Consider the following 24,627-nt stretch of genomic DNA (forward strand, 5'->3'; position numbering starts at 1 on the left):
GGACCTGGCTGTTTGTGAAAATCAGAGCAGAACTGAAGTCTGTCCATTCAAGCAGGTGTCCAGCTTGAAAATAGAACAAACCTGTATCTCTGTGTTCAGGTACAAAAAACATATTCTGCATGTATGAATATAAGAGAGGAAAAAAAAGGAAAAAAAAAATCATAGTATTTACTGCCATAAGCAATTTGTATAAGGCTGCGTGCATTTAAATTTAGACACGTTCCTTCAAGTAAAATACATGACTTGTAAATTAGCATCCCTAATGCAAACTGACATGTTCTTCTGTTCTGAAGGATTGTTCAAAAATAATCCAGCCAAATGCAAACGATTTAGGGAGACTAGTAAACATGCCTATCTAACATTCAATTTATCTTGTACTTAAATATTTACATACTACTATTTGCCTAATACATAGTCTGTATTAAAGCTATTAAAGCCACTACTCAGGCAAGTTAAGGGTCCACTTGAATAATAATAGTTATATGCATGAGATTACTTTATTGACCTTTAAAATAAATTAACTTTATTGGCATATGTTAGGTGAATTTGGTACTTCGTAAATTCCTCATTATAAAAATATTTTCCCTAATGTTTTATTATTAATACTCTGTCCTCACTTACCGGACATCCAAACTCCAGTTCTGAAAAGAATTTATACCAGGGTTCGTTTTCTAAATCTATGTCATCTGGGTTTATGCAGTCAGTCTGGAGCAGTTGTGAAGGAAAAGGGAAGGAAAAGGCACACACTGAGCAAAGTGCTAGAAATGCCATGTCACTTTAACAAGAAACACACGCAAACACAAAACAAATATGGGGAAAGGAACGGAAAAGTATCAAAGAGTGAAGATAGTATTTTAAGACAGAGAATATTCTTGTTCAAGAGCTGTCGTTGACTAGTAGCTTTAATACTTCTCTTTTTGTTACTGTTCTTCCAATGACTGGAAGATGTTAAACGTTTTAAAATTACTCTTTTAAAGCTAAGAGGGCTCTTTGACCACTTCTGTAAACATCACCGCATTACTGAAGTACATTTAATGCTACTAAAGATTCCTTGTTAAGAAGATGGTTTAAATGATTGTCATCTTCAGCATAGGCAAGAAATTGCCCATCTGATCAGCACTACAGATATAATGTTTTCAGTATTGCTTTTGGTCATTCCTTGTCTTCTCACAAAGCATGTTAATTCTAGATCTTGCTGTCTTGAAGCAAGCGCTGAGCAGAGATAAGGAATATGCATCATGCAGGCATGACTCTATTAGAAAGCCACTTCAGCGTATGAAATGGTACTGGTATATTTTAAATCCTATGGTCAAAAAATAGGGAACAAAACCTTATACATTCCATAATATTCATTTCAGCAGTATGTTGTAATGTTTTATCTCCCACGGCCTTGTTGACGTAATGAAGCATTTTTTTTTTTCCACAGCAAAATACATTATTTTCATCTGAAAATTCTCACAGTAGCGGCTGAAGATGGCATTAAGAAATTCTTCAATGAACAGAAGAATAATTGACAGGTTTATTGAAGTAGCTTGAAAACATGACAGTGCAAAACAGTAGAGCTCCCAATGGGGTATCTAATCAACTGTAAACTTGGCTGCATTATTTTCTAAATAGCTCCAGTTCCTTTGTAGGATCTGATGTAAGCTGTCATGCAGCACAGAATTACAGTGAACTGTTGGTTTAAAGATCTCTGAAAAAGAGAAAGCCTCTTGTTAAAGATATTTCTGATTTTAAAATTTGTTTCTCCACAACTGTAATTATCAGAACTTAGACACTAATGTGTGTGACCTAGAAGATGACAGGGTCCTGCATAAAGAATGATACTGGTGATTAAGTATGTAACACTTTTTCCTCCTGAGTCAGGCTGTCACCAATACACCAGAGCAATCACATACAGCTATTTCTGTTCTCTGAAAGAGATAACACTGTGCTCTTGACTATTTCAGATAATTAAACATCTTACAGCACTTTTCTTGCTGCCTTTGATGTTACTGGAACAGACTGTCAACTTTGCTCTATTGAAGGTCAAAAACTCTTTTGAACTACCTTGGTGTTCACATATCTATGAGCTGTTCATGCAGTATCTGGACACCAACTGTTGCTTTACAGATTTATCTTCACAATGTCCCTTTCAAGTAAGGGAAGTATTATTCCTGTGAACAGAGTGAGAAGTGAATGCCAGTGATGAACAACTTGCTGTGCTCCACAGCAGGGTTAGGAAGCGAAGCTGCTCTGGAGTTTTGCCCTTGCATTTCCACCATCCACAGCCATAATCCAGCACTACTAATGATAACTGCTTCAACTCAACTAGACATACCCATCTTTAGTAGAAAAGCACCACTGAAATTAGTTTCACGAACTGACCAGTCAAGACTTGTGACCTTACTAGAAACTACAACCAATTTAAGAAAAAACACGTGATTGCTCTTCTACAGAGAGATGAAGGCATTGAGGGCAAAAAATGATTCACAATGCAGAAAATAACTTCGTTATATATCAACTTGATTCCCATTACAAAGAATGCTTGGCATATTCAGAGTTTTTTGCTTATCTTAAAAAAAAAAATAAATCCACAGTTTAGATTTGGATAATTTGAGAAGACAGTACTAAACAATTCCTTTTTCATCATTTCTTCAAACTAAGTTACAGTATGCTGAAATATAGCACGCTTTCATCTTTATATTATTGCAATGAATTAATTTTCACAGAAATGTTAGTATCAACAATTGGGTGCATCTACATATATAAATCGATCCCTTGAAATGCACATGGCATTGAAACTGTGGGGCTGTTAGCACTACAAAGCCAGCCCTACTGGCATTACTTGCCTGGGTAGTAAGCATCAGCCTTGTGAGCCTCAAGGTTCCCTGGATAGCAGCAGCCCCAAACCTACACACTGACCAGTGTCCCCTCTTACAGGAAGCCATAACACACTGTCAGACCAGCTGGGCTTCCACCCAAGGAGATAAAAATGAGAATGGAAGTTGGCTCCCCTTTTATCTTCAAATACTCTCGTAATTAGCTGGAATCTTTAAAACCTCCACAATTCTGCTTGTAAATAAAAAGCTAGAAATAATGTATTTTATGCAGTTTCTAAGTTTTTGAGTTCTCCTCATGTAGTAGTGTGCAAATAAAATGAGAGCCTAAGTGTGTAAAGCTCACTCCACGCACACAAATCCTACTTTTATTCAGACCTTGAACCGCAGAGGGCAGCAAATAAAAAGAAACTGAGCACTACAGTCTGCAAATCCACTGCTGCCTGGCAGTTCCAGCAAGGACTCTGCATTCCCTGTGCTACCAAGAGCAATACACAGGCAATTGATTGCACTTGGCTTTTGGATTCAGTTTTGCTGATGGACGTTTTTCTATTATCTCCCCTTCCAAGAGATTTAAAATGAACAAATCATTTTGGCTTGAAATACTGAACTTGGCTTGGTCTCACAAAGTATCGCCCAAACTGTTTGAACAGAAGGTAAAAGCAATAAAGTTAAATTCCCTTTTTATGTCTTGTCAGTCAAACCAAGTCACGTTCCTGTACTCTATCCCTCATCTAGTCCTTTAGTAACATTTTCATTACTTGTTGAAAATAACTACTGAAGACCAGTAGGAAACTTCACTCTTTTAGCCATTTGCATCAGATGGTCAACACAGCACTGCAACAACATACTCAAGTATAGAAGAACAACATAATTTAAAAAAACCCAAAACATCTGTAGTGTTGCATGCAGCTTTGCCTGTGCTTGATTTGACATTTGCAAGTTCAGACACCATATTGAAGCCTCTTTGGAACCATGGACTCAGATGTCTGTTGTAAATTTGGCTTTGGTATTTTATTAGCTCTAGAGTTTGCTTTTCTTTTCCTTTCCTTTTTTTTTTTTTTTTTTTTGGACTACTTTTAAATAGCTGTTGCAGCTCCAAGTGCATTACCATATTGACTTAGTCTCTCAGTGTCTTTATGAGAAGACATATTTATTTTAATGTCATATCAAAACATGCCTATATGTAGAATTCCTGATTTCTTTTTAAGACACGCTGTGAAAATTTTTCCAGTTGACAAAGTGTTACTCAAGTAACTCAGCTAACACTGAGCAGAATATTCTGATAACCAGCTTGAGATTTCACAGGTAATCAAACTATTCTAAAGAAAATTTCAAATTTTTCACTACAGTAAAAAAACTTCCCCAAACCAACAGATGTACATCATGGTGCAAGCCCAGTCTATTTCTGGTATTTGACAAAACAGTAATGTTTTTTTAATTTATTTTGATCATTAAGTCCTCTTGCATACAATCTCAGTAGAAAATTTGGACACTGAGAATATATAAAAAAATCTAAACCTAAAATTTAACCTGGCAGTTTTCTCTGACTAGCACATGTGTACTTTCATGTTTAACTAAAACACCTAATGAAAAAAAAGGCATCTATTGCTTGTACTAATTTTACAAAATCTTTCTTTACAGCAACACTATGAGTTTTCCTTACTTGTTTTACTGCAGAAACAGAGAAATGTACATGTATGAACTACTTCACATATGCAAAGTTGAAACTAGTAAAGAATAAAAATGTAACTTCATACGAGTAAGATTAAATTATTACACTGCAGTTTATTCACTGAAAGTTAACATCCATTTTAGGAAACGAATCTGTGGTTCAGATGATATTAGAGAAAAATAACAGCACTTTATTGAATTGCAGACATTGGAGATGGAAACATCAGAACAACTTATGTACCACCTTATCAGTGCTAAGTTATTAGAAGAAATGGTAATATTTTATGGGTTTATTGAAGTAGGAAAAAAGGAGCTGCCACATCACTGCTTGGAAGACAGCTTAATGTCACAGAATCACAGAATCGTCTAGGTTGGAAAAGACCTTGAAGATCATCCAGTCCAACCATTAACCTAACATTGACAGTTCCCAACTACACCAGATCCCTCAGCGCTATGTCAACCCGACTCTTAAACACCTCCAGGGATGGGGACTCCACCACCTCCCTGGGCAGCCCATTCCAACGCCTAACAACCCCTTCTGTAAAGAAATGCTTCCTAATATCCAGTCTAAACCTTCCCTGGTGCAATTTGAGGCCATTACCTCTTGTCGCTTACTTTTAGATGTTATCTGAAAAGACCAATCTCAAGCCTCTCCCTATTGTTGATGTTTATACTCTTACAAGTTCAAATTACAGAAGAAACATTATTTTCCTATTTCATGAGTGAAGGCTGCTATATGATACTGCAGCTTGAAATTACACTTATATTTTTATACCCATAACAAAGATAATCATCTATCCCTAACCAATCTATCCAATTGCTATTTATTAGTAGGTCATTTTTTTTAACGGTTATTATTTCTCACAGTCTTTTGACCTACTGAATGAGGATCTGCTGAATACTTCCCACTAAATGTTAGTTTTACATCGAATCTCATTTTATTATATTCCTCCCATGTTTCTAATCTCCACATTAATCATAACTGGTTCCAGTGTAGTACCTATGTCACTAAAGGGAATGCTGAGCTTTTAAACCTCATCTGCCCTGTTTATTATTATATAAGGTAGCTGTAAATATTTTTTTTCCCCAGATCATTTTGCCATCAAAACTGCAATCATGTAGACATGGAAATGATTAAATTTCAGCAAAAAATTTTAAGATTTGGAGTGCTGGAAAAAATTCCTTTTCCTTTTTTTGTTTTTGGCAAAATTAATAAAGATTTTTAGTTCAGAAGCTATAAATGCCCATTTTCTACAATATTAACTACATTTATTTTTATACTCCATATTTTTATTAATATTTTATTTCTGTATTATCAGAATAATTTTTCAGACATTAAAAATAAAATCTTTTGAGATTAGCATGATGAAAGACTCATGCTATACTGACACAGTTGAGAATTTGGAGTTTTCACCTGAATTTGAAACGACTACACAGTTTTCAGATGTCAGCTTTTCCTACACACAGAGAAAATCTTTTGACCTATTCTGCTGATCATCATTTAAGAAGTCATGAGTTTTGCTTCCAATGAACACAGTGAAGGCAAATGCTTCAGTGAAACAAGGTATTTTTCTTTCTGTAACTCAGTCCAAAGGAACTATCTAAATACATAAAGCTGAACATCATCGTCATCATCAGCAGAAATTCCAGAACTGTGATAGATTGCTTCAACTATTTTTTATCAGTTAATAACATTACACAAGTGCCAGCACAACTTTCATCTCTTGTATTCTACATTGATTCCGGTTTTCCAATCTTTTACAGCTCTGACTGTAAAAGAAACATAAACAAAAAATATCTTCATTCTGTCAATGAATATTATTTCCTCAGCTTTTAAAATTTATTCTACAAAGAGATTTTTTTTTGTATTTAAATCAGCTAAGTCTACAATTCTAGTCTAAACTTCAGATGATAAAGGATGATCTTGCCCTTGACTGATGCTGCTCAGTAAGTACAACATGACTAAGGCTTCTCTGCATGAAAATATTTTAAGGACCAAACCAAGCTCAAAATCCAACCTGTTGATTGATAACATCAAAAATAAAATGTATAAACAAGTTAAAAGAAAGGATTCAGGAACAGTCAGCAAAGCACACTTTTTTGTCATTTCGTTAGTTTGCTAAAATTGAAAAATTGTATCTACGATCATATTAATCAACACTGCAATTCCTATATGAATTACTTTTTCACATTACATTAGTAGAAAATATAATTCAGTAGAAAAGTGAGGCCATTCTTGAAACATCACTGTAATTTTCTTACTTTTAACTTTAATCTGCTGTTATTCTTTGGCACTGAGAAGGCTGGTAAATGATCTCAGTGTGTATAAAGCAATCAAAAAAGTACTCAGAACAAATGCCATCACCTTTTGAATAAAATTCAAGTTCATCTTCACAATAAATACTAAATTCCCTTTAATTATATTGATTAATTAACAGTTCCTATCAAAATGCAAGTTTCCTCTTTGAAAAATGCATCAGTTCTACAAGAACTTAATTTCACAGAAACACAAAACCACAAAAATTATATTCCTGAAAAGACCACAAACACACAAGGGAAAGGTGCTTAGTACAGGTTTTTCACACTATTGACATACTACATATTCTGGAATTCAATTATTTGTTTATTTTAAATTAGTAAAATAAATTCTGTGAACAAGCATGTAATACAGAAGCAAAAAATAATCCAGTATTGATTACACAAACCCCTTCTTTAACACTGGACTCCTTCAACCATTTCAACCTCAAAGTAAAAGACCAAGAAGAGAAAATATTGCCAAAATTTTTCCTAAAATAAGAAAGTATTGAGATGGCACAAAGATAGATTAGAAAAGCTGGGTGAATGTGTCTTTCAGCAAACAAAAACTTCCATTGATGGTCATTCTGCGTGCATTAAACATAGCTTTATCAGACATGCTTGCAAAAAATTCCACAATCGCAATCGTTATTCAGAAAGCACGAATAAGGACTTCTAATTACAAGTGAATGTACATCAGTAATCACAAAGTAATTGAGGCTGGAAGGGCCCCCTCCAGAGGTCATCTAGTCCAACCTCCTGCTAAAAACAGGTCTAATCAGATCAGGTTGCTCAGGGCTGTGTCCAGGCGAGTCCTGAACACCTCCAGAAATGGAGATTCCACAGCCTCTCTGCGCAACCTTGACCAGCTTTTGACAAAAACCTCTTTATGTGTAGAATTAGGCACATCCTGAAAATAGTTTATTTTTATGCATTAATTAATAAGATATCATACGTGCTGTTAATACTACTGAAAATGACTCCTGGAGACACATGCCAATTAGAAAAAGCAGTTTCATCATCCATTAGGTTTGCACAGCAGTGGTTTGATTTCTTGGAAATCAATCAGATTTCAGAATCAGAAGATCTGAGATTAGTGAATAAGTCAAACCCACATTTTCAACACAACCATCAGCAAAGAGCAAAGACAAATTGCTGCAAAATCACATTTGAAAAAGGACCTTCAGTATTCATCTAAGTAGTTACAATCAGTAGTAAATAATAAAAAGATGACCTCTCACCAAACCTCTTACTGTATTATTTATTTCACTTATGTGTCTTACCGGTCTTTCATGTTCAAGGATGGATGACTTTCCCGGCTCATATTCAAAAATACTTCTTGGTTCAGAACGGAACTTGCGGGTATCTACCTTTCTGTCAGGGGGATCCCAGTCATTTCTAAATAGCAAATACGAGCAACTGAGTTAATTTACTGTCATCACCATCTGCTTTACAACTTTGTGCATGAGAAACATGCAAAACCAAATTCAGCATGGTTTCTCTTTCTAGATTTCAGCTGTGAAATGTCTGGTCTAGCATCCCAATGTTTTAAGCATTGTATCATCTGAACCTGTTTATAGCAGGTATACTCAGTACAGCAGGAAAAATGCTCAAGGTGTCCAGCCTCTGTGATCACTCATACTTTTGTTATAACTAGTAGACCAGTTAAAAAACTTCCCTGACATACTGTGTCAAAATAGCATGAAATGCCTTCTCAAGTTGCAAATTTACTAGTTTTATACACTATACTAATACAGGCAAGTAATAGATATTTTTGTCATCACACTGTATGATAGTAAGTTTATATTGAAAAAGTTACAAAATCTTCTGAGACAAAAAATGAGGAATTGTTTTAAAAGATAGCGTGAAAATCTAGTAGATGCTCTTTATCCCGATCTGTAGTAGAACTGCTCCTGAATATGCTTGAAAGTGGTATACCGTTTCCTTGGAAATTTGAATAAACAACACGAATTTGGCAGAGAGCTTTGGGACAGAAATGTATCCATTTTCCGTATAATTATAAATTTTCTTTCAATTTAATAGTGCTATGACAAGAACAAAAAGTAACCCCTACTACTGTATTTTTTCAGTAATTTACCATGTTACATTAATAGCTACCTTTATATTTTTGGGGGATAGTTAGATAGTTACTATCACAGTGAGAGCTACGTTTTCACTGCAGTTTTTATAGTCACTGCCTACATTGCATTTGGAAAACTGTAGCTCACACATCTTTTTGTTTAGCTCTGTGTAAAATTACCTACTGGTAACTCAAAGAATGGAGGAAAGTGGAAATCCTATCAGCTACTGTCTGTATTTACAAGAAGAAAGAGCACACACTGATTATGTTCTATTAGTTCTATCAGCCTTTCTGATGTGACTTGGTTTGATGTGACCTGACATAATAAGGCATGTGTCATGTGCCTTAAAATAATCTATGGGGTAGCTTTTGTTTACAGTATGTTTGTGAGTGCAATTTCTGGGACACAGACACCTCTATTTATAAAATGCCCTACATTTCAAGGGAAGTAGTTCTACATGGCTCTATTGTTTATTCTCACTGGCAAAAAAAAAAATCATTTCAGAGCAGAAAGGGTTGTATTTTTTGAGAATGAACAGGAAAATGGGAGTGTTCTGATCAAGTTGCATTATACTGCAAGTCACTGAAGGAAAAAGGATGCTGCTGAAATTCTGATTCATGCTCAGTTCACCTAATTTACAGTGTTCAGCCTGTAATCCCTTATGGACTATATTTTTGAGCCCAACTGTTAATGCAAACCATATCTTGCCTCCCAGCTATGAAACTGTGATACTGTGAGTAAACCTAAGCCTCTTATGTGAGATTTTAAATACTCAGGCTTTATAGGCAATTAAAAAAAGAATCTCCCAATGGCAGGGAAAGATTGACGAGCTATAGCTGTCAGCAGCAGACAAAGCATAACTAACGTGTTTGGTATCCCCCGGCCTGAAGAACACAGATTTCCACTGCCTGTCTTACCATGCAGGATATTAAAAGGAGAAGCTAAACATCTAAATTCAGTGCTGAAACAGTTATTTTCAAGCTTGACAAAAGCAACCGCAACAGGCCTCAGTTTCTGTGACCAAGGCATTTGGCCTAGCACAGGATGATGACTCACATAAGTTCAGAGATCAAAGCTACGCAGAATCCACATTTTGGTTCCTTGCTAACAAAATCTACACTTCTGTATGACTTGCTAGCAAAACTCAAACCTCAGGGCCTCTGGGAGGTAGCTCAACTCTAACCCCTAGCATTTCCTCTTGACAACCTGCCCTCAGAAGCAGGAGTAGCCAAAATCAGTAATATTCGAGCAATCGAATTTTCCTCTGCAGTATTTGTATCTGTATATGTAACCTTTTAGATTACCATTATCTACAAATTTTTCAAAAAGCCATAGTCACAGCCTTAACTTTAAACACTTACCATGGTCTTTTCTCATATTTTATTCAAACTGCAAATTATTTGAAACTATTTAATATTGTCTACGTATAAAAATGTTTACAATGTCCAAGCTGACAAAAATGGGCAAATTTTGTTTTGTTACTTGAGTGTAAGCAAGAGAGGTGGGCTTGTAGCCACAAATGGAACAAAAAATGATCCTTTTCATATACAAAAATATATACAGACACACATAAATGTATAATAAAAGAATGTTATATTAGCATGTAGTATTCATGAATGTAAACACTAAAGAAAATGCTTTGTACTTCAGGTTGTAGCTACAGATATGCTGAAAAGTCTATAGAGTTTGTGTGCAGGGTTTTATCAGAAGGATAAGCATTTCTTTCCTGAGTTATTAAGTATTAACCTTTTTCAAACAGAACTCTAACTATTGAGACCTGGTTTTGGGCAGCAAGTTTGAGGCTGGAAAACCATGAGAAATCTGAAATGTCCCTTTAATCTGTAAACACCTTCTTGGTCTACCAAAACGGAGATGGAGATTGAAAAAGTGGGGATATAAAGCACTTCTGACCTTTGGAAAAACGTGGGTTGACTGCTACACTCTTACAGTTTTGCTCTTCCTTGAATTTCAATTTACAACATCTTTTAGACCTTTTCTCTCTGCTACTGGATCCCACAGATACCATACCATGCCTTTCCTACTCAGAGGCTAACTATTCAAGACAGCTGCTAGAACACAGATTGTTCTGAAACACAAACAAGCAGGACAATCCCAGTAATGAGAATGAAAACTTTAAATGCTCATTGTGGTATAACTTGTAACGTTAGCGTGTGTGAAGAAATGGCAGCACCACACACAATGCCCACACTACTGATGAAGATTACCCCTCCTCACCTGACTGTCCCTTGAATAAAGAAAGCCCTTAAAGTCACATTATTCTATAGCTGCTACTTTATCCTTTGTGATATCCTGTAATAGGATTACTGTAGATGCCAAGAACATTTTTTGAAAATATGCTGACTTACTTTTCTGGTATAGACCTTTCCCTCAGACGATGTGGTGGTACTGGAGGTGGCACATGCGGAGGTGGTAGAGGGGATGAGATCTTAAAGGCATCAGAGCTACTGTCAGAAGCACTTTTAGACAACGGTCTGTACGTCTGAGTCTTTGCAGCTGGGTGTGCCTGAGCAGAGAAGGATGGACTGTAGCTACCTAATATAAAACAAACCCAGAAATAGTCACAGCATGATAATGAGTTTTATTTTAATAAAAGACAACACGGAACGGTACAAGAACCCACAGTTACTCAACAAAGATGCAAGGTTACAAAAATGTGTAAATGCATTTTTAAAAGTACATGCTGTATACTGTGTCGCTTATTAGAATCTTTTTTATATATTTCTATATAAAACTACAAACACACAGACAAAGTGCAGTATAGTTAAAATAAATTAATGATTAATTTCAGGGGGGAAGAAGATAATGGCTGTATATATCCATCAAAACTGTTAATGACATTAATCCCCAGGCTCATCCTGCCTTTCAGTTGTTCTGTGTTCAGAAGGAAGAGAAAAGGCAGGAAATGCACATTTTTTCCCACTGTCTTACTTATTACTGTTAGTGTGGGACTAGGCAATAGCGTATCTTGAAGAGGATCACAAGAATCCAAAGACATCTCAGACAACTGACCCACAAAAAATGCTCTCAACAGTACAGAGAAAGGCAGATTGAGAGCATATCAAATGCAACAAACACTGAAACGGAAGAATTTTGAATGGCAATTTTGCACAAGGCACTATGGTTTTTTTTTTCACACATGCAGTCTATTCACACTTTCATTTTTGTAAATAATTTTACCACGTGGTTATAAACTTTTGAAAGATACAACAGTTATATGTCTTATATTAATATATGTCTGTCTTGCAGCTAAATAACATCAACACCTGTGCCTGCAGCAAAAATGAACAAGATCATAAAACAGAATCATCTTTATTAGGCAATTTTACTGCATATTTGAAAAGGTGTTTTCAGTACTTTTTTTTTTTTTTGTCTTCATATGTCAGTAATTAGCATTTTTACTTTCACACAGTAGTTCCCTTTTCTTTTTGATAAGGAAAGGCTGCATTACTCACAATCACTAGTGAAAACAAACGCAATGTAATCAAGAAACTACAGTATTACAGTGTATCTCATCTGCAGTAAGAGGCCCACAGCTGCAATTCATTTCTGTGGTAAGAACGAAACCAAAATTAAACTTCGTTTCATTTGGGAAAAAAGGCATGAAAAAACACCAACTGAGACCAAACAAGATGATAAGAAGTGTTTATATAAGCAAGCATGAGTAGTTAACTACCCCTGTTACTTGCTGACATTAACAAAAGACTCATTTTGAAGTGAGGGAATAATTCCTACCAGTACTGTATGCATAGGCAGTATTATACATGTCTGTGTCGTCATCTATAAAAAGAAATACACAGTTACAGTAGTGCAATACATGCCAGTTTATCACAGCAATGCAGCTTTGGTTTTACAAATACAAACAGAAGATTGGGAGGCAATCAAGCACTGTATTTCTTTTCCTCGTCTCACAGGTGTTTTCTGAAGACACTCTCTTCCCATTATACTTGTGATAGGCTATTTTTACCATTTTACTGGTAAAATGGTATCTTCTGGTCATGTCACCCGTATTACATGCTTACTGGTTAGCACTGAATTGCAAATTATAGCTTTTTGTCTGTTCTTCTCCCTTCCCCAAACTCAATTTCTTCCTCTTGTCATCTCTCCTGTACTAGAGACTATTAAGCTGTTGTTCCAGTCACAAAAAGCAACCTCAAATATCTACTATGTGACTAGTGTTCAAAATAGATTTTGTAAGCCAAAATTCTCCTGCTTACATTCTTTATTCTCCCACTAACATTCTGTGTGACCATACCGAATGCAAGCTCTCACTCAGACCAATAAAGCCTCCTTCCTTCCAGAGGCGTAATGAGCGTAATTGCCATTTATACAGTTTCTTGACGTCCTTGGTGACAATCATGATAAAGGATGTTAACTCTAAAGCTAGTAATGTCACCAAAGCTCCATTTCAGCAAAACCAAGTAGTACAGTCTGCAAAGAAAATGCAGTTCAGACAGAAAACGTATCCTCAAAGCAGCCTGTTTACTAGCCCATGCTGTTCTAACACACGAGCTCTTCGTAAGAAAGCTGGTATGGCAGGAGATTTACAGTGGCCAATTTCTCATCCCTCAAACTGGAGATGGGGATCACTTCACGGAGCTCCCCAGTGACATGGAATTATAGTGGCTGCATACGTATCTAATGACTTTAATTTTTGTTCAGTTTTAGTAACAAAATAAATCCATTAGAAATTTTCAGCATTTAGCAGAGAGAAACAGCGCTCTCTGCAGTAAAATGTATCATTGAATTTACCCATTGGATTTGATTCATTATCTGACACTTGATGAACACTTGTATTTTCAAATAGACAATCAAAATGCAGACAAGTGCATTTCTTAATACCACTGAGAACAACCCAGCCAAGACAAAACCATACTTACCAGGTTTATGAACCATGTGGATTTGCTTGAACATTGTCTTGTACCAATCCTTCGGCCTGTCAACCGTCTAAATAAAATACAGTTTTTAACAATTAACAAAAAGCCCCCAAACAACCCTGTGTGTGCAGATCTAATCAGACATTTAATGTTAATCTGGACACAAAGCGTATTATGTTTTGTCCCCTATTTAATATAATCATTTTCATACCATCTAGTTTCAAATGATGGATTTATGCTTTTCATCTAGGAATTCCTGTAACAAGTTCTGGAAGAAACTGAAGACTAAGTCAGTTTTGGAGTCTGATCTTCGAGGACACAGTGGTTAGGAACATAGGAATTAGTGCCAGATCAAGAGTTTATCTTCTTAGTGCCCTAAAATTGACAACAATGAATGCCAGATACTATACAGGAAAACACAAACACCTCATGAGTTGTAATACTTACAAGTGTGTAAGAAAAGCTTATTTTGAACTCCTGGCATTTTCCAACTTAAATTATCTTCAGAATGTAATTGTTAAATAATGCAGAAAAACTTTGAAATACTACCAATAAAAGAATTAATACAACGCTACATTCAAGAGTTAATGGTTGGATTGTAAACAAACAGTATTTCCTTTTATCAGTTTTAAATTTAATTTCCAGAAAACTTAATTTTAACTTATTTTTCTATTTTGAGAAAAGTCAATACAATATACCTTCCAACAACCACTCAAAAAATACTTATCCTTAATGTTGTATACTAAACAATCCCAAAGTTCACAAAATCTCCTCATGCTTCTAATTATTTTTATCTCTTCCCCTTTTGCACTTTCTCTTTTGCTGAACTTACTTTGAGCTAGGATGATAGTATTTCAGAACAGGAGATAAAACAAAGGCAAACACATTTTCAGTAGTGTTCTTCTTAGGTCCTAAAATTTGACTTGTTCCACAATAGTCAGAAAAGCGAAAGTTTTAATGCAGATGTACAAAATTCTCTTCAAACCTCATGTTGCACAGGGTTCAAAAGACCCCTTTTCATGTGCGTTATCTTGCATTAGCTAATACTAAATCTGCAGTCACTCTGCCCACTTCTCTTTACCATGAAAAGTGAAAATCCATGAATTCTTCTTACAAAATAAGCGACAGATCTCAGTGTGTTCACCTGGCTCCATGTCATTTCAGTGAATCACACTTTTGCCCTAAATACTTGTTACAGTTGCTGTACAAAATTAATCTGTGTTGTTAACAATGGTGAACTCTTGCTATAAGGGACCAGGCAGAAACTGCTCCTGTATTTTGAGGAATCATATGAGTTCTGATAAAATTGCTACTAAATGACATTTAAAAAAGAAGTTGCTTAAAAGAAGAGCTGACAGTCAACTGAAGAACTCCAGGATCTGCTGGGGAAGAAAGAATTTTAAGCAGATGGTCATGCTTTTTAATCAGACCTGTTTGCAAGACAGAGATGAAGGAGATACAGCTTTGTGTCAAGATCAGGTCCTTTCCCTCACCTACCAACATTCCTGACTTCTGCCAAAGAGAAGATATTTGGAAACAGATTTGGAACATTTTAACATTGATTCCTTAAAGGTATTAAACATCTTTACTAGCAGAACTCTGAAAAGAATAATTTAGCTGGATTTGAAACAAGTATACTGTTTGGTGCTTCAATGTCATATATGTTCAAAAGTTTACAATGAAGTCCAAAAGGTCTGAAGGAATTTACGTTGATGGGCATAACCTCTGTGGTGCTCCTCATTTCTCACAGCAGTAGAAACCTGCAATGGTCTTATGATACCGCAACTGCCTTTCTGATTGTATTGGGCCAAGAAGAGTCTTCCAGCAGAGTTTGAATCACCAATAAGTGAGCAGACTGGAAACACTCCATAAATATTACTGCTATGACCCTACTGTTTGTCAAAGGACAAAGATGCATAGACATATATTTGCTGGATCCTCCTTATCAGTGAGATCCTCCACAAATCCACAGGCAGCTTCCACATAGAGATGAAGTATGGAGAAGCTCCCATGTGACCAGAGAAGAAGGTCTCTTTCTGGGTAGTAATGGTTTGTACATTTTTCTCTCATTATCTCCCTCCAGCCCTCACCTTGGGGTCTAAAGCCGCAGCCAATAATTTGGCTTTACGCTATAAGCCAGATAGGATTAGTTATGGAATAGAATAAATTAATTTTAAAATACATTTTCTCAATTTATATTCACTAACCCTACATACCAACATTTGTTTGAGGAATTAGCAGCATTCACAATGCAGCAAGCCATTCAGACGCCATCCTGCTTTGCATACATTATAGCTGTTGCAATTAAATATAGGAACACGGTATCATCATATGCAAATGCAAAATCAGCTAAATAGCATGAAAAGGACATAAGAAGAACCTGTGATTAGTATTCAGGAGAGTCCATAATCACTGCAGTATTCTAATTATCCATCAAATAATATGGAATTAAAGGAGGCATTTATGACTTTCAGTGTACCTTCTGTGGGTTTTTTTTTTTCAAGCTGAAATATTACATCGCTAAGTATGGAAAAGAAATCTGGTGGGACTTGATTTTTTGTTTTCATTAGTAAATAGAGGCCTTTTTAGTCTACAGATTAATTTTGATAGTTAGACATGAAGCGATCATTTTGGATGCTCTAAAACAGCGCAGTCATACTGCTTTCTGTGAATCTGTTTTTTCCTTTCCTAGACCCTGTCAGTGGTAAACTCTGGCGGTGCCATTTGACTGAATGCTTTTCTGAGCAAACAGCATTTTACCCTCTCTTTTCCAAAGACTTAATCTCATCAGCTTTGGTGCAGGGCTTGGCACACTGGCAGAACTTAACAATGATACTAATTTTCAGGCTTCAGACTTGCACTTCCCAGAGCTGGCAGGAACTGAAGTCCTATGGAAGGAACATGCTAACTTGGGATAGAGGTTCTGAGAGAAGGGAAGGCTTTATAGGAATCCTTCCCCTCTCAGCTGCTTTGGATAGAGAGGGTTTTTGCAGGAATAGAAAGAGAACATCACTCTGCTTTCCTTGGCTAAACAGCTGTCACAAACCATGTTCTGAGAGTGAACGCAGACTTGGAGGAGAAAACCACAGCTTGAAAAATCTCACTAGTCCTGAAAAGCACTCCAAATCTGCAATACAGATACTCCCAAATTCTTATTTACAAGCTTACCCGTGAGCAGCACAGTGTTTCAGAACACAGTATGTATGTTACCTATCACCCGTAAATCTGCATTTACTGCTTTTTTGATAGAATGCTGCCATTTTCATAAAGATGGAAGAATAAGAAACTTAAACTTTGCATGCAATGATAAACTCAAATAATTTGAAAACTTCTTTCTCTCTCCAGATGGAGTGAGGCTGAACTTTCTGGAAGAAGATTCCTATTTGGATTGCTCACTGACCTTGAATAAAGAGCAAGTACTATATCCTACCTTCTACTATTCATGGGAAATGCAGCTGTAGCAAATTTGCATGTTGCACAGTACTGCACTTCTGAAAGGTGTGAAGGTGCAGCACATTTGAGTCTTTTGCTGACAACTGTATCACCTTTGTTCTGACACGACTGGGGTACATGGGGCTCGCATATACTTGTGTGCATTTAAAATGTAATCTCAAACCAGTATCTTGAAAACAATCTCACTTCCAGCTAAGTCCTCAGGAAGCAGAATAAGGACACAAAGTGGCACATGAGACACACTCACACACACGTGCTTTTAAGTCCTATCTCATTGTGAGAATCACTTCGATAATGCTGTTTACGAGCTGTAAGATATTTTGAAATTGAAACATAACAAAAACCAGAGGAAATCCAGTTGAAAAAATGTCCTAATTCAAATTACATTATGATTTTAGGTCAAAATCTGAGAGACTCAGACGATGCAATCAGAAAGTTAAATATAGGTTGGCAGATTGCCAAGTCTGTTAAGCACACTCGAGGGGGATTTCTGGTATAACCTTACATAACTGAGATGCACCCTATTAGATCAATCTGCTATTAAAAAAAAAAGGAACAAAATAATTACTTTATCCTTTATAAAGCACAGGGACTATTTACTTAAAAAGGGGGTAGGAAGCTAGAGCATTGTCACAAAGAAACTTATTCATTTTTAAGATTCTGATTGTATTACATTTTATATTAAAAATAAAGCAAGAAATGCCAGAATCTCCCCCCCCTTCTTATCAAAATTGTCCCCGTCTTACCACTGATTTTTTCCTATTGTTTTCTCCATCAATTCCTGATTTTCCCCCTTATTTTTCAATCCACTGAAGCAGTTCTTAGCAATACAACAGCCCTGTATGTCACTACGGGTAGAGAGCATACATCCAACAGCTGCCACAACCTTGCACCTCACAAAGACTTCACCTGCAAGGGCTCTGCTGCTTTCATCCTGGCTCCCACTCTTCTTACTCTTTCTCCGTCTAGCACAGCACCTCTGTGGCTGGGAAGGCCAGTAAGCACTTCCCTTACAGACATAGCGCAGCTGCCACTGTGCTCTCTGGACCAGCCAGAAGAGGCTGCCCTGACAGCGGAGTGGAAAGAATGCTTCAGCAGAGTGAAAACAAAACTCTTCAGTTCGACATCCTGGAACCACTCAAGCAGTGACTAGTGGCAGATGATCAAAACTGGGCTAGTCACAGTGAAAGAGCTTCCACGCTATTCGTTTACATGTCACTCAAGGGCACAATGATTATATATTGCACTTCCACAAAAACGCTAGTCACTTAGGTTAGTATCAGAACAAAAGTATTCATTTCTACACTGTCCTGACGACATGCCCCCCAAAATGCAGAAGTGTGACATTTTTATATATAGACACACATGTAAATATTTATAATTGCATGCATGCATATATATATAGTATGCACAAACTTTATTTTAGAAATAAGAAAACAAATGCAATTACTGTGTATCTCCAAAAGGCAAGAACTACAAGAGAAGCGAGAAAAAGATGCAAAATTTTGCCTACTTCTAATTAAAACTAGAAACATGAAGTCGCCCAATTATGCTCCCATCAGCGTTCTCCTTTTCCGTCAACACACAATATTATATTCATGAGCTCGTTGATTACACACACTGTATTCCACATTATATAAGACTAGAAGAATGTGAAAAACCCATTACCAACAATCAATTCATTGTATGAGTTCATACACAGATTCCCCAGAATTTCCTACCGTTCTAATTGCTGTAGGGATTCCAGATTCATCTACCGGGCCAATCCCTGCATAATGTGGAGCTTTAATGACTGTAATTTTTTTTTCTTCTTCTGAGGATCTACAGATTGGTATTGTACTGATGTTGGTGGTGCTGCCAACAGTCTGAACATGCTGTGAGTATGTCTCTGTGGACTCTGTAAAGATAACATGACAGAATATTGTATAATGATACAATAATCATACTTGGCAGTTATAACACGCTTCCCCATTTCAGTATGCTGTACAAAGACTAACAACAATCTTAACCACATACATATACAACACTTTAAAAAAAATCATCTTAGCTGGGGCTTCCCCCTACTTAATATTACATTAACAGAATTATAAACTTATTTAAGGACCAGACAGGCTATTCAACTCAGATCATCTTAGATTAGTGGTACTTTTTCCCAGCATTTTCCTCACAAAGCAAGAAAAAAACCCACAAACCCAGCAAAATCTGTTGAGAAACAGTGGCAGCGGCCTTCTTCCTATAAATCAAATTCCTGCACCCTTCCAATTCACTCCTTGAAATGAGTGATATAATTTCAAAACTTGCCCCCCTACCCCAACTCTAGCAAACTATAGAAAATCACTCTTCTGTAAGCACAGAAACAGATTCCAAACAGCCCCCCACAAAGACTTATGTAATATGTGTTTAGAAAGATTAAGCCTTGACGCATGGGTATTTTTAAAAACCAAATTCTGATGTACAGTTTTTGGCCCTTAAAGTTATGCTGGTATGTTTAAATGTCCCTACATTTAATCTATAAGAACGGACCTCAGTAACCTGGCATGGTAGAGCAATCTGATGATTCACCTACAGTACTTTAGGTGAACTGTGCAGGCTGTTACTGGTTTGTTGTGACTTGCAATATTTCTACCCCTCTCCTCCAAATCTTCCTTTGTAACTAATGAAATTAATACGTCACTATTACCATTTCTCTCTAAAATTCAGTCATTTATTTAACAAGAAACATTTCACTGCTAGGATGTGTTATGTGAAAAGTTGTACTGCTGCAGATGATGTACTTCCTTCCCGTATGCAGGAGCCCCACTCCTTCAGGCAGCATGTTTCCGTAAATCAGTGGGTTGCTATGACAGAGCATTTGTTTTTGCAAGAGCGGGTACAGTACTTGTGACACATGTCCACTGCAGGATAAATTAATGTAGGAAGTAAAAAAATGTACTGTAACATTACTGGTGAAAATTACAATTGCCTTTCGCATAACATTAACTTCTGTTGATTCTTCTGAAGCAAAATATTTGAATTGTAATATAAATCAGCAAAAGGACCTCTGGTGACTGAAAGCTCTAATTTTAATTTGAGTATTTCTGCTCACTCCTACTGCAGGGAGCTGGCTTTGGCATGGCTGTTTCAGCAGTTTACTCAAGTTTGAAACTGGGTAAATAATCCAGTGCTACACATATATGGTGAGGGGCAACTCTGTGTGGCAAATGTCTGAGTATTTGGGCCTTTTTCCCAAAATGCATGATGTTAAATTTAGAAAACATTTTGGATTTGATCCTTCGTTCTTCATAGGCCTCAAACCAAGGCCATCAGTGGGATTTTTACATGAGCAAGGAGAATTAAATCAGGTTGTTAATGTGGAACATAGAACTTCAGCATCATACAAGAGCAAAAATCATGGAAAACCATTTTACTTATTTCAGGTATATCCAAACCAGAATTGATAGGCCTTTAGATCAGCAAACTGGAAGCAATCAAAGAATCTAGAATTCTGGGATGTGGAAAAACCCATGTTATACAGTTTTTGTACTTATCACTATGATAGGGATAGCAGTATTTGTCTAAGCTGTAAGTCTCAAAGTAAGAACTGTCACCTAATTTCCCTGCATGCACAACAAAAAAGTAAACTCCAGGATCACATTCAAATTATTTTGCATGTATAGTCTTATCTAAGTATGCAAAACACTGACAGAAAAAGTAGCAAGCAAATGACTCCTGGCAAAACTGGATTATACTGGTAAAACGCCATTCTAAGGCTGATCAACTATTTAAAAAAAAAGAATTAACAATGCCCTACAAAAAAACCCATTAACAAATTACAGACTGACATGGCCTTAGGTGTTTAAAAGCCCAAAGCCCCTCCCTTTGTTGGCAGTACTTCTACTGAAGATTATGGAAGTTGTGGGGAGAACCAATGTACCAAGTTGGCCTTTGGTTTCTTAAAGGCAAAATCTGAAGGGGCTGCACAGATTGAGCTATTTCAATACATGCTCTTTCCTTGGTAAAGCTAGTAGAAAGGTGGCAAGAGGTCACTCTCACACACATAAGTAACAAAACTTAACAGTAACTCCAGTTCAGGATCACTATTCTATCTAACAATAAATGCGCTTTTTTTTTTCATATATTTCCCAAGGTAGATGAATAGACAATACCTTTATTATGGATGTGAAGCTCTCTGCAATTGTTTGCAGTCTTTGCCACGTGAATTGGAATATGTTGTGTAATGTATAAAGCAAATATTCTGTGTGAGGCTTACCCATCATCCTGCCATGCTGCATGATAACAATGTTGGAATTGAGTGAAGCTGGTGGAGGGTAAGCTGAAGAAGGGGAAAAAGGCCTTTGAAAGTGACTCACTGGGCTGGCAGCACTGCCAGAGTTCCCATTCACTGTGATCTGAGCCTGAGAGAAACAAAACAATATCCCATTAAACTACACACAAAGCCCTCCGAATGTCATTCCAAACAGCGAGTGATGCGAAACTGTCATCCACGCAACAATTACCAGTTGTCAGGTACCTAGCCATAATGGCATCTGCCTTCTCTGAAATACAAAACTCATCGCAAGGGGAGCAGAATGTGTTCCTTATGTACCTTGTACCTCCCCCTCTTCTCTCCTTGTATGTGCTGTCTGTGAAGCATGCTGTAAGTCATGGGAAGGTGACAGAAAGACCATGGTCAAGACAATGAAGATGGCACAAACAAGGTCTGCAGAGGTCTGACAGCAACATAAAATGAAGACAGAAGTAAAAGTTCCTCACTGTGTGACAAAGGCTGCCTGCCACAGATCACTCACTCCAAGAGACATATTCCCTTAATGCACATGCTCAAGCCCTATTGATATTGATGGGAACTTCAGTGTAGACCAAAGGGAAAAGTCTCATTAAGACTAGCTAAAGAGAGTGAGCCAAAGCTTCTTTAAAAAATGGAAGCCAGCTGGAGTGACTATGGGATGCTGATATGTAATCTATCACCAAAAAAAAAAAAAAAAAAAAATTAAAAAAACCAAGCCACAACCATAAAAAGCAGAACAAAATCAAATAAATAAAACGGGAAAGCTAAGTAAACTGGCAGTATAGCAGTGTCACAAGTGATTTAGGTATTTTACTACACAAGGGGTACTTCTGAAACAATCTGCTGCTTGCCCCCCGGTTTAGAATCGCCACAGCTGGGCTGTAGCACTTTCATGGGGAATATTGTGAGGATCAAAACAGAGATTGAGAAAGCACTGAATGAAATGAGAGGGTAGTCAATGTTTCAGCAGAAAAGAGAGGGATATTCTCTAAAACATCTCTTTTAATGCAGAACTCTTCTTTAGTGCTACAAACTTTGCTCAATTTTGTGTAACAAAAGAGAAGAACTAAAACATGCTGTAAAACATGAGACTATATGAAGCAGCAAAGTATAAGTAAAAAACATATTAAAAGTCACATTATTTTTACATTTAAAAATGAAATGATTCATAACCTCTTGTATACATTTGGTTTTTTGGAGATTACTGATTTGAAAATTGAAAATTTTAATGTCTTGGCCTCCAACAACTAAAAAAGCAAACCAAAATTCTGGCTCCTATGCAGACATCATGTGAACTAGATGCATTCAGCGGAATGCAATCCTTCAGCATAAGGATGCCTGTTTTCAGAACTAAGCTGAAAAGATTGTTGTGGTCATGTCTCCATTAAAACTTTTGTGTTTAAATGTTTCTTCTCTTAATAAAGTCAAGAACCAAAATGTAAACTAAATTGGCTTTTCTCACACCATCCTCTCCTCCAAGAGAACTTGAAGCTGTAAGAATACAAAAGCTACACGAGCTCAAAGTTAGCATTTCAAGAGGTATGAGCCATGTTTTCAGATGAGGTTCCTAGATGAGGCCAGCCTACTTCAGGGGTTCACCCATTCTCTTTTTCCGCATACTGTATATTTGGGAAAGCTTGTTTCTCGGGAAGGCAGAGTGCAACTATGTCCAGAACCTTACACCTTCTTACTCATTTACTGTAGCTTTTGTTTCTCTGAAGAGAGGAGCACAACTAGTGTAAGTTCTTTGTAGACTGGAAAGCTACTCCTATGAACTTTTGTAATAGAAAATCAAGATATTCATCTGATGGACTTTCCCAGATAGCTGGGTTAGACAGTAGGACTTTTACACTTCATAGTACACAATATTACAAAACAGGATGCACACAAGTAGCTGATGGACATCAGTCATAAATGTACATGTGGCATGCCCATATTTGACATTTTTGGGTTTGCTTCCAAAAGTTTTAGTGAGGATATCAGCTCAGCTCTAGTTTCTTAGCTCCTAATGACTTCCTCTTGAAGGAAAGTTTCTGTGAAGGTGGCTATTGCATTCTGCACTGGTAAGAGGGTTAGCTAGAAAAGATGGTTTTGAGACGTTTCAAGTTCCAAGGGCCTTTCCTGCCCTTGGAATCATTTGGGAGCTATTGACATTTCAATCTAAGAACATGATGCTTTAGTTCCAGGCAACAGAGTTTGTTCCAAGATTTTACAAGAAAGTGAATTTTTTAAGATGCCTATTCATGAATCAGATCTTTTATTTTCCTAGGTAATCTCCTCTATGGGAAAACAAGATGATACAGAAAATAACTATTTCACCAAAACACACCTATTTTCCAGCTTGCTGGGAAGATAATCCTCATCTCTTTCATGCTGTTCATTTTCCCTAGGCTCCTCCATTTATTTTTTGTCCAGTATACTTTACCTGTTCTTCACTGCTAGCAGAACCACCTACTTCTCCTGCTAGGTAATCAAACTCTTGTAAAGATTTCTCCTAGGTACCAGGTTTAAACTTCCTGCTTTTCTGAGCACCAGAAAGAGCATTTCTCTGGAATTCTGAATCAGAGCAGAGGAAGGCATCTATTTGGGACTGGAGCTGCTAACTTTCTCTCTGCTGAGGCAGGCAGCAAAGGGAAAGAGGTGCCATTACAGGTGTCTGAACAGTTCTGTGCAACAATTCTCCACAGCACACCCCTGGGCTCAAGACATTGAACTAGGCTAAAATACTCAGTATCAGTTCTTGAAGCTCGAGACAGTCCCAGAACTTGGGAAAAGGCAAAAAGCTAATATGTATTCCATTTCCAAGTTTCCATTAGATTCCACAAATTTAAACTACATAAACAAAAAGAACCCATGAAAATTACTTTATAAGGGTAATGTTCATAACTGAAATAGAATTAGAAAAAATAGTTTCCAAAACCAGCTGTTCTCAGATTTTAATTCCATTTCTAAGCATAAGACCAAATAAGAATTACAATTCTCATACTTCAGGTTTTCAAAGCAGCTGTAATCTGTGACTAAAGTATAGCCAATTAACGACAGTTTAATTCCATTGCCTGTGATATTTTACAATTTTGTTGATTCAGATCTTCCTGATGTTGTTTCTTCTTCTCAGAAGATCCACC

General features: G+C 36.8%; 1 protein-coding gene across 16 annotated transcripts in view; it reads right to left on the reverse strand.

Annotated features, from left to right (window-relative positions):
• The window catches only part of SORBS2 (sorbin and SH3 domain containing 2), an 86,413-nt gene that overhangs the window by 40,237 nt on the left and 21,549 nt on the right, over positions 1-24,627 (reverse strand). For 6 of the 16 annotated variants that reach the window (XM_074905856.1, XM_074905858.1, XM_074905851.1 and 3 more), the window contains 7 exons: positions 21,467-21,611; positions 18,939-19,114; positions 13,768-13,834; positions 12,623-12,667; positions 11,236-11,422; positions 8,072-8,186; positions 622-705 (listed from right to left, as the gene is read on the reverse strand). In XM_074905856.1, the coding sequence (XP_074761957.1) occupies positions 622-705; positions 8,072-8,186; positions 11,236-11,422; positions 12,623-12,667; positions 13,768-13,834; positions 18,939-19,114; positions 21,467-21,611 (819 nt within the window). Of the gene's footprint in view, positions 1-621; positions 706-8,071; positions 8,187-11,235; positions 11,423-12,622; positions 12,668-13,767; positions 13,835-18,126; positions 18,271-18,938; positions 19,115-21,466; positions 21,612-24,627 lie in introns of those variants that run through there. The other 10 variants (XM_074905849.1, XM_074905847.1, XM_074905845.1 and 7 more) reach the window with 6 other exon arrangements.

This window comes from Athene noctua, chromosome 4 (assembly GCF_965140245.1).
Source record: "Athene noctua chromosome 4, bAthNoc1.hap1.1, whole genome shotgun sequence".
Classification (NCBI taxonomy): domain Eukaryota; kingdom Metazoa; phylum Chordata; class Aves; order Strigiformes; family Strigidae; genus Athene; species Athene noctua.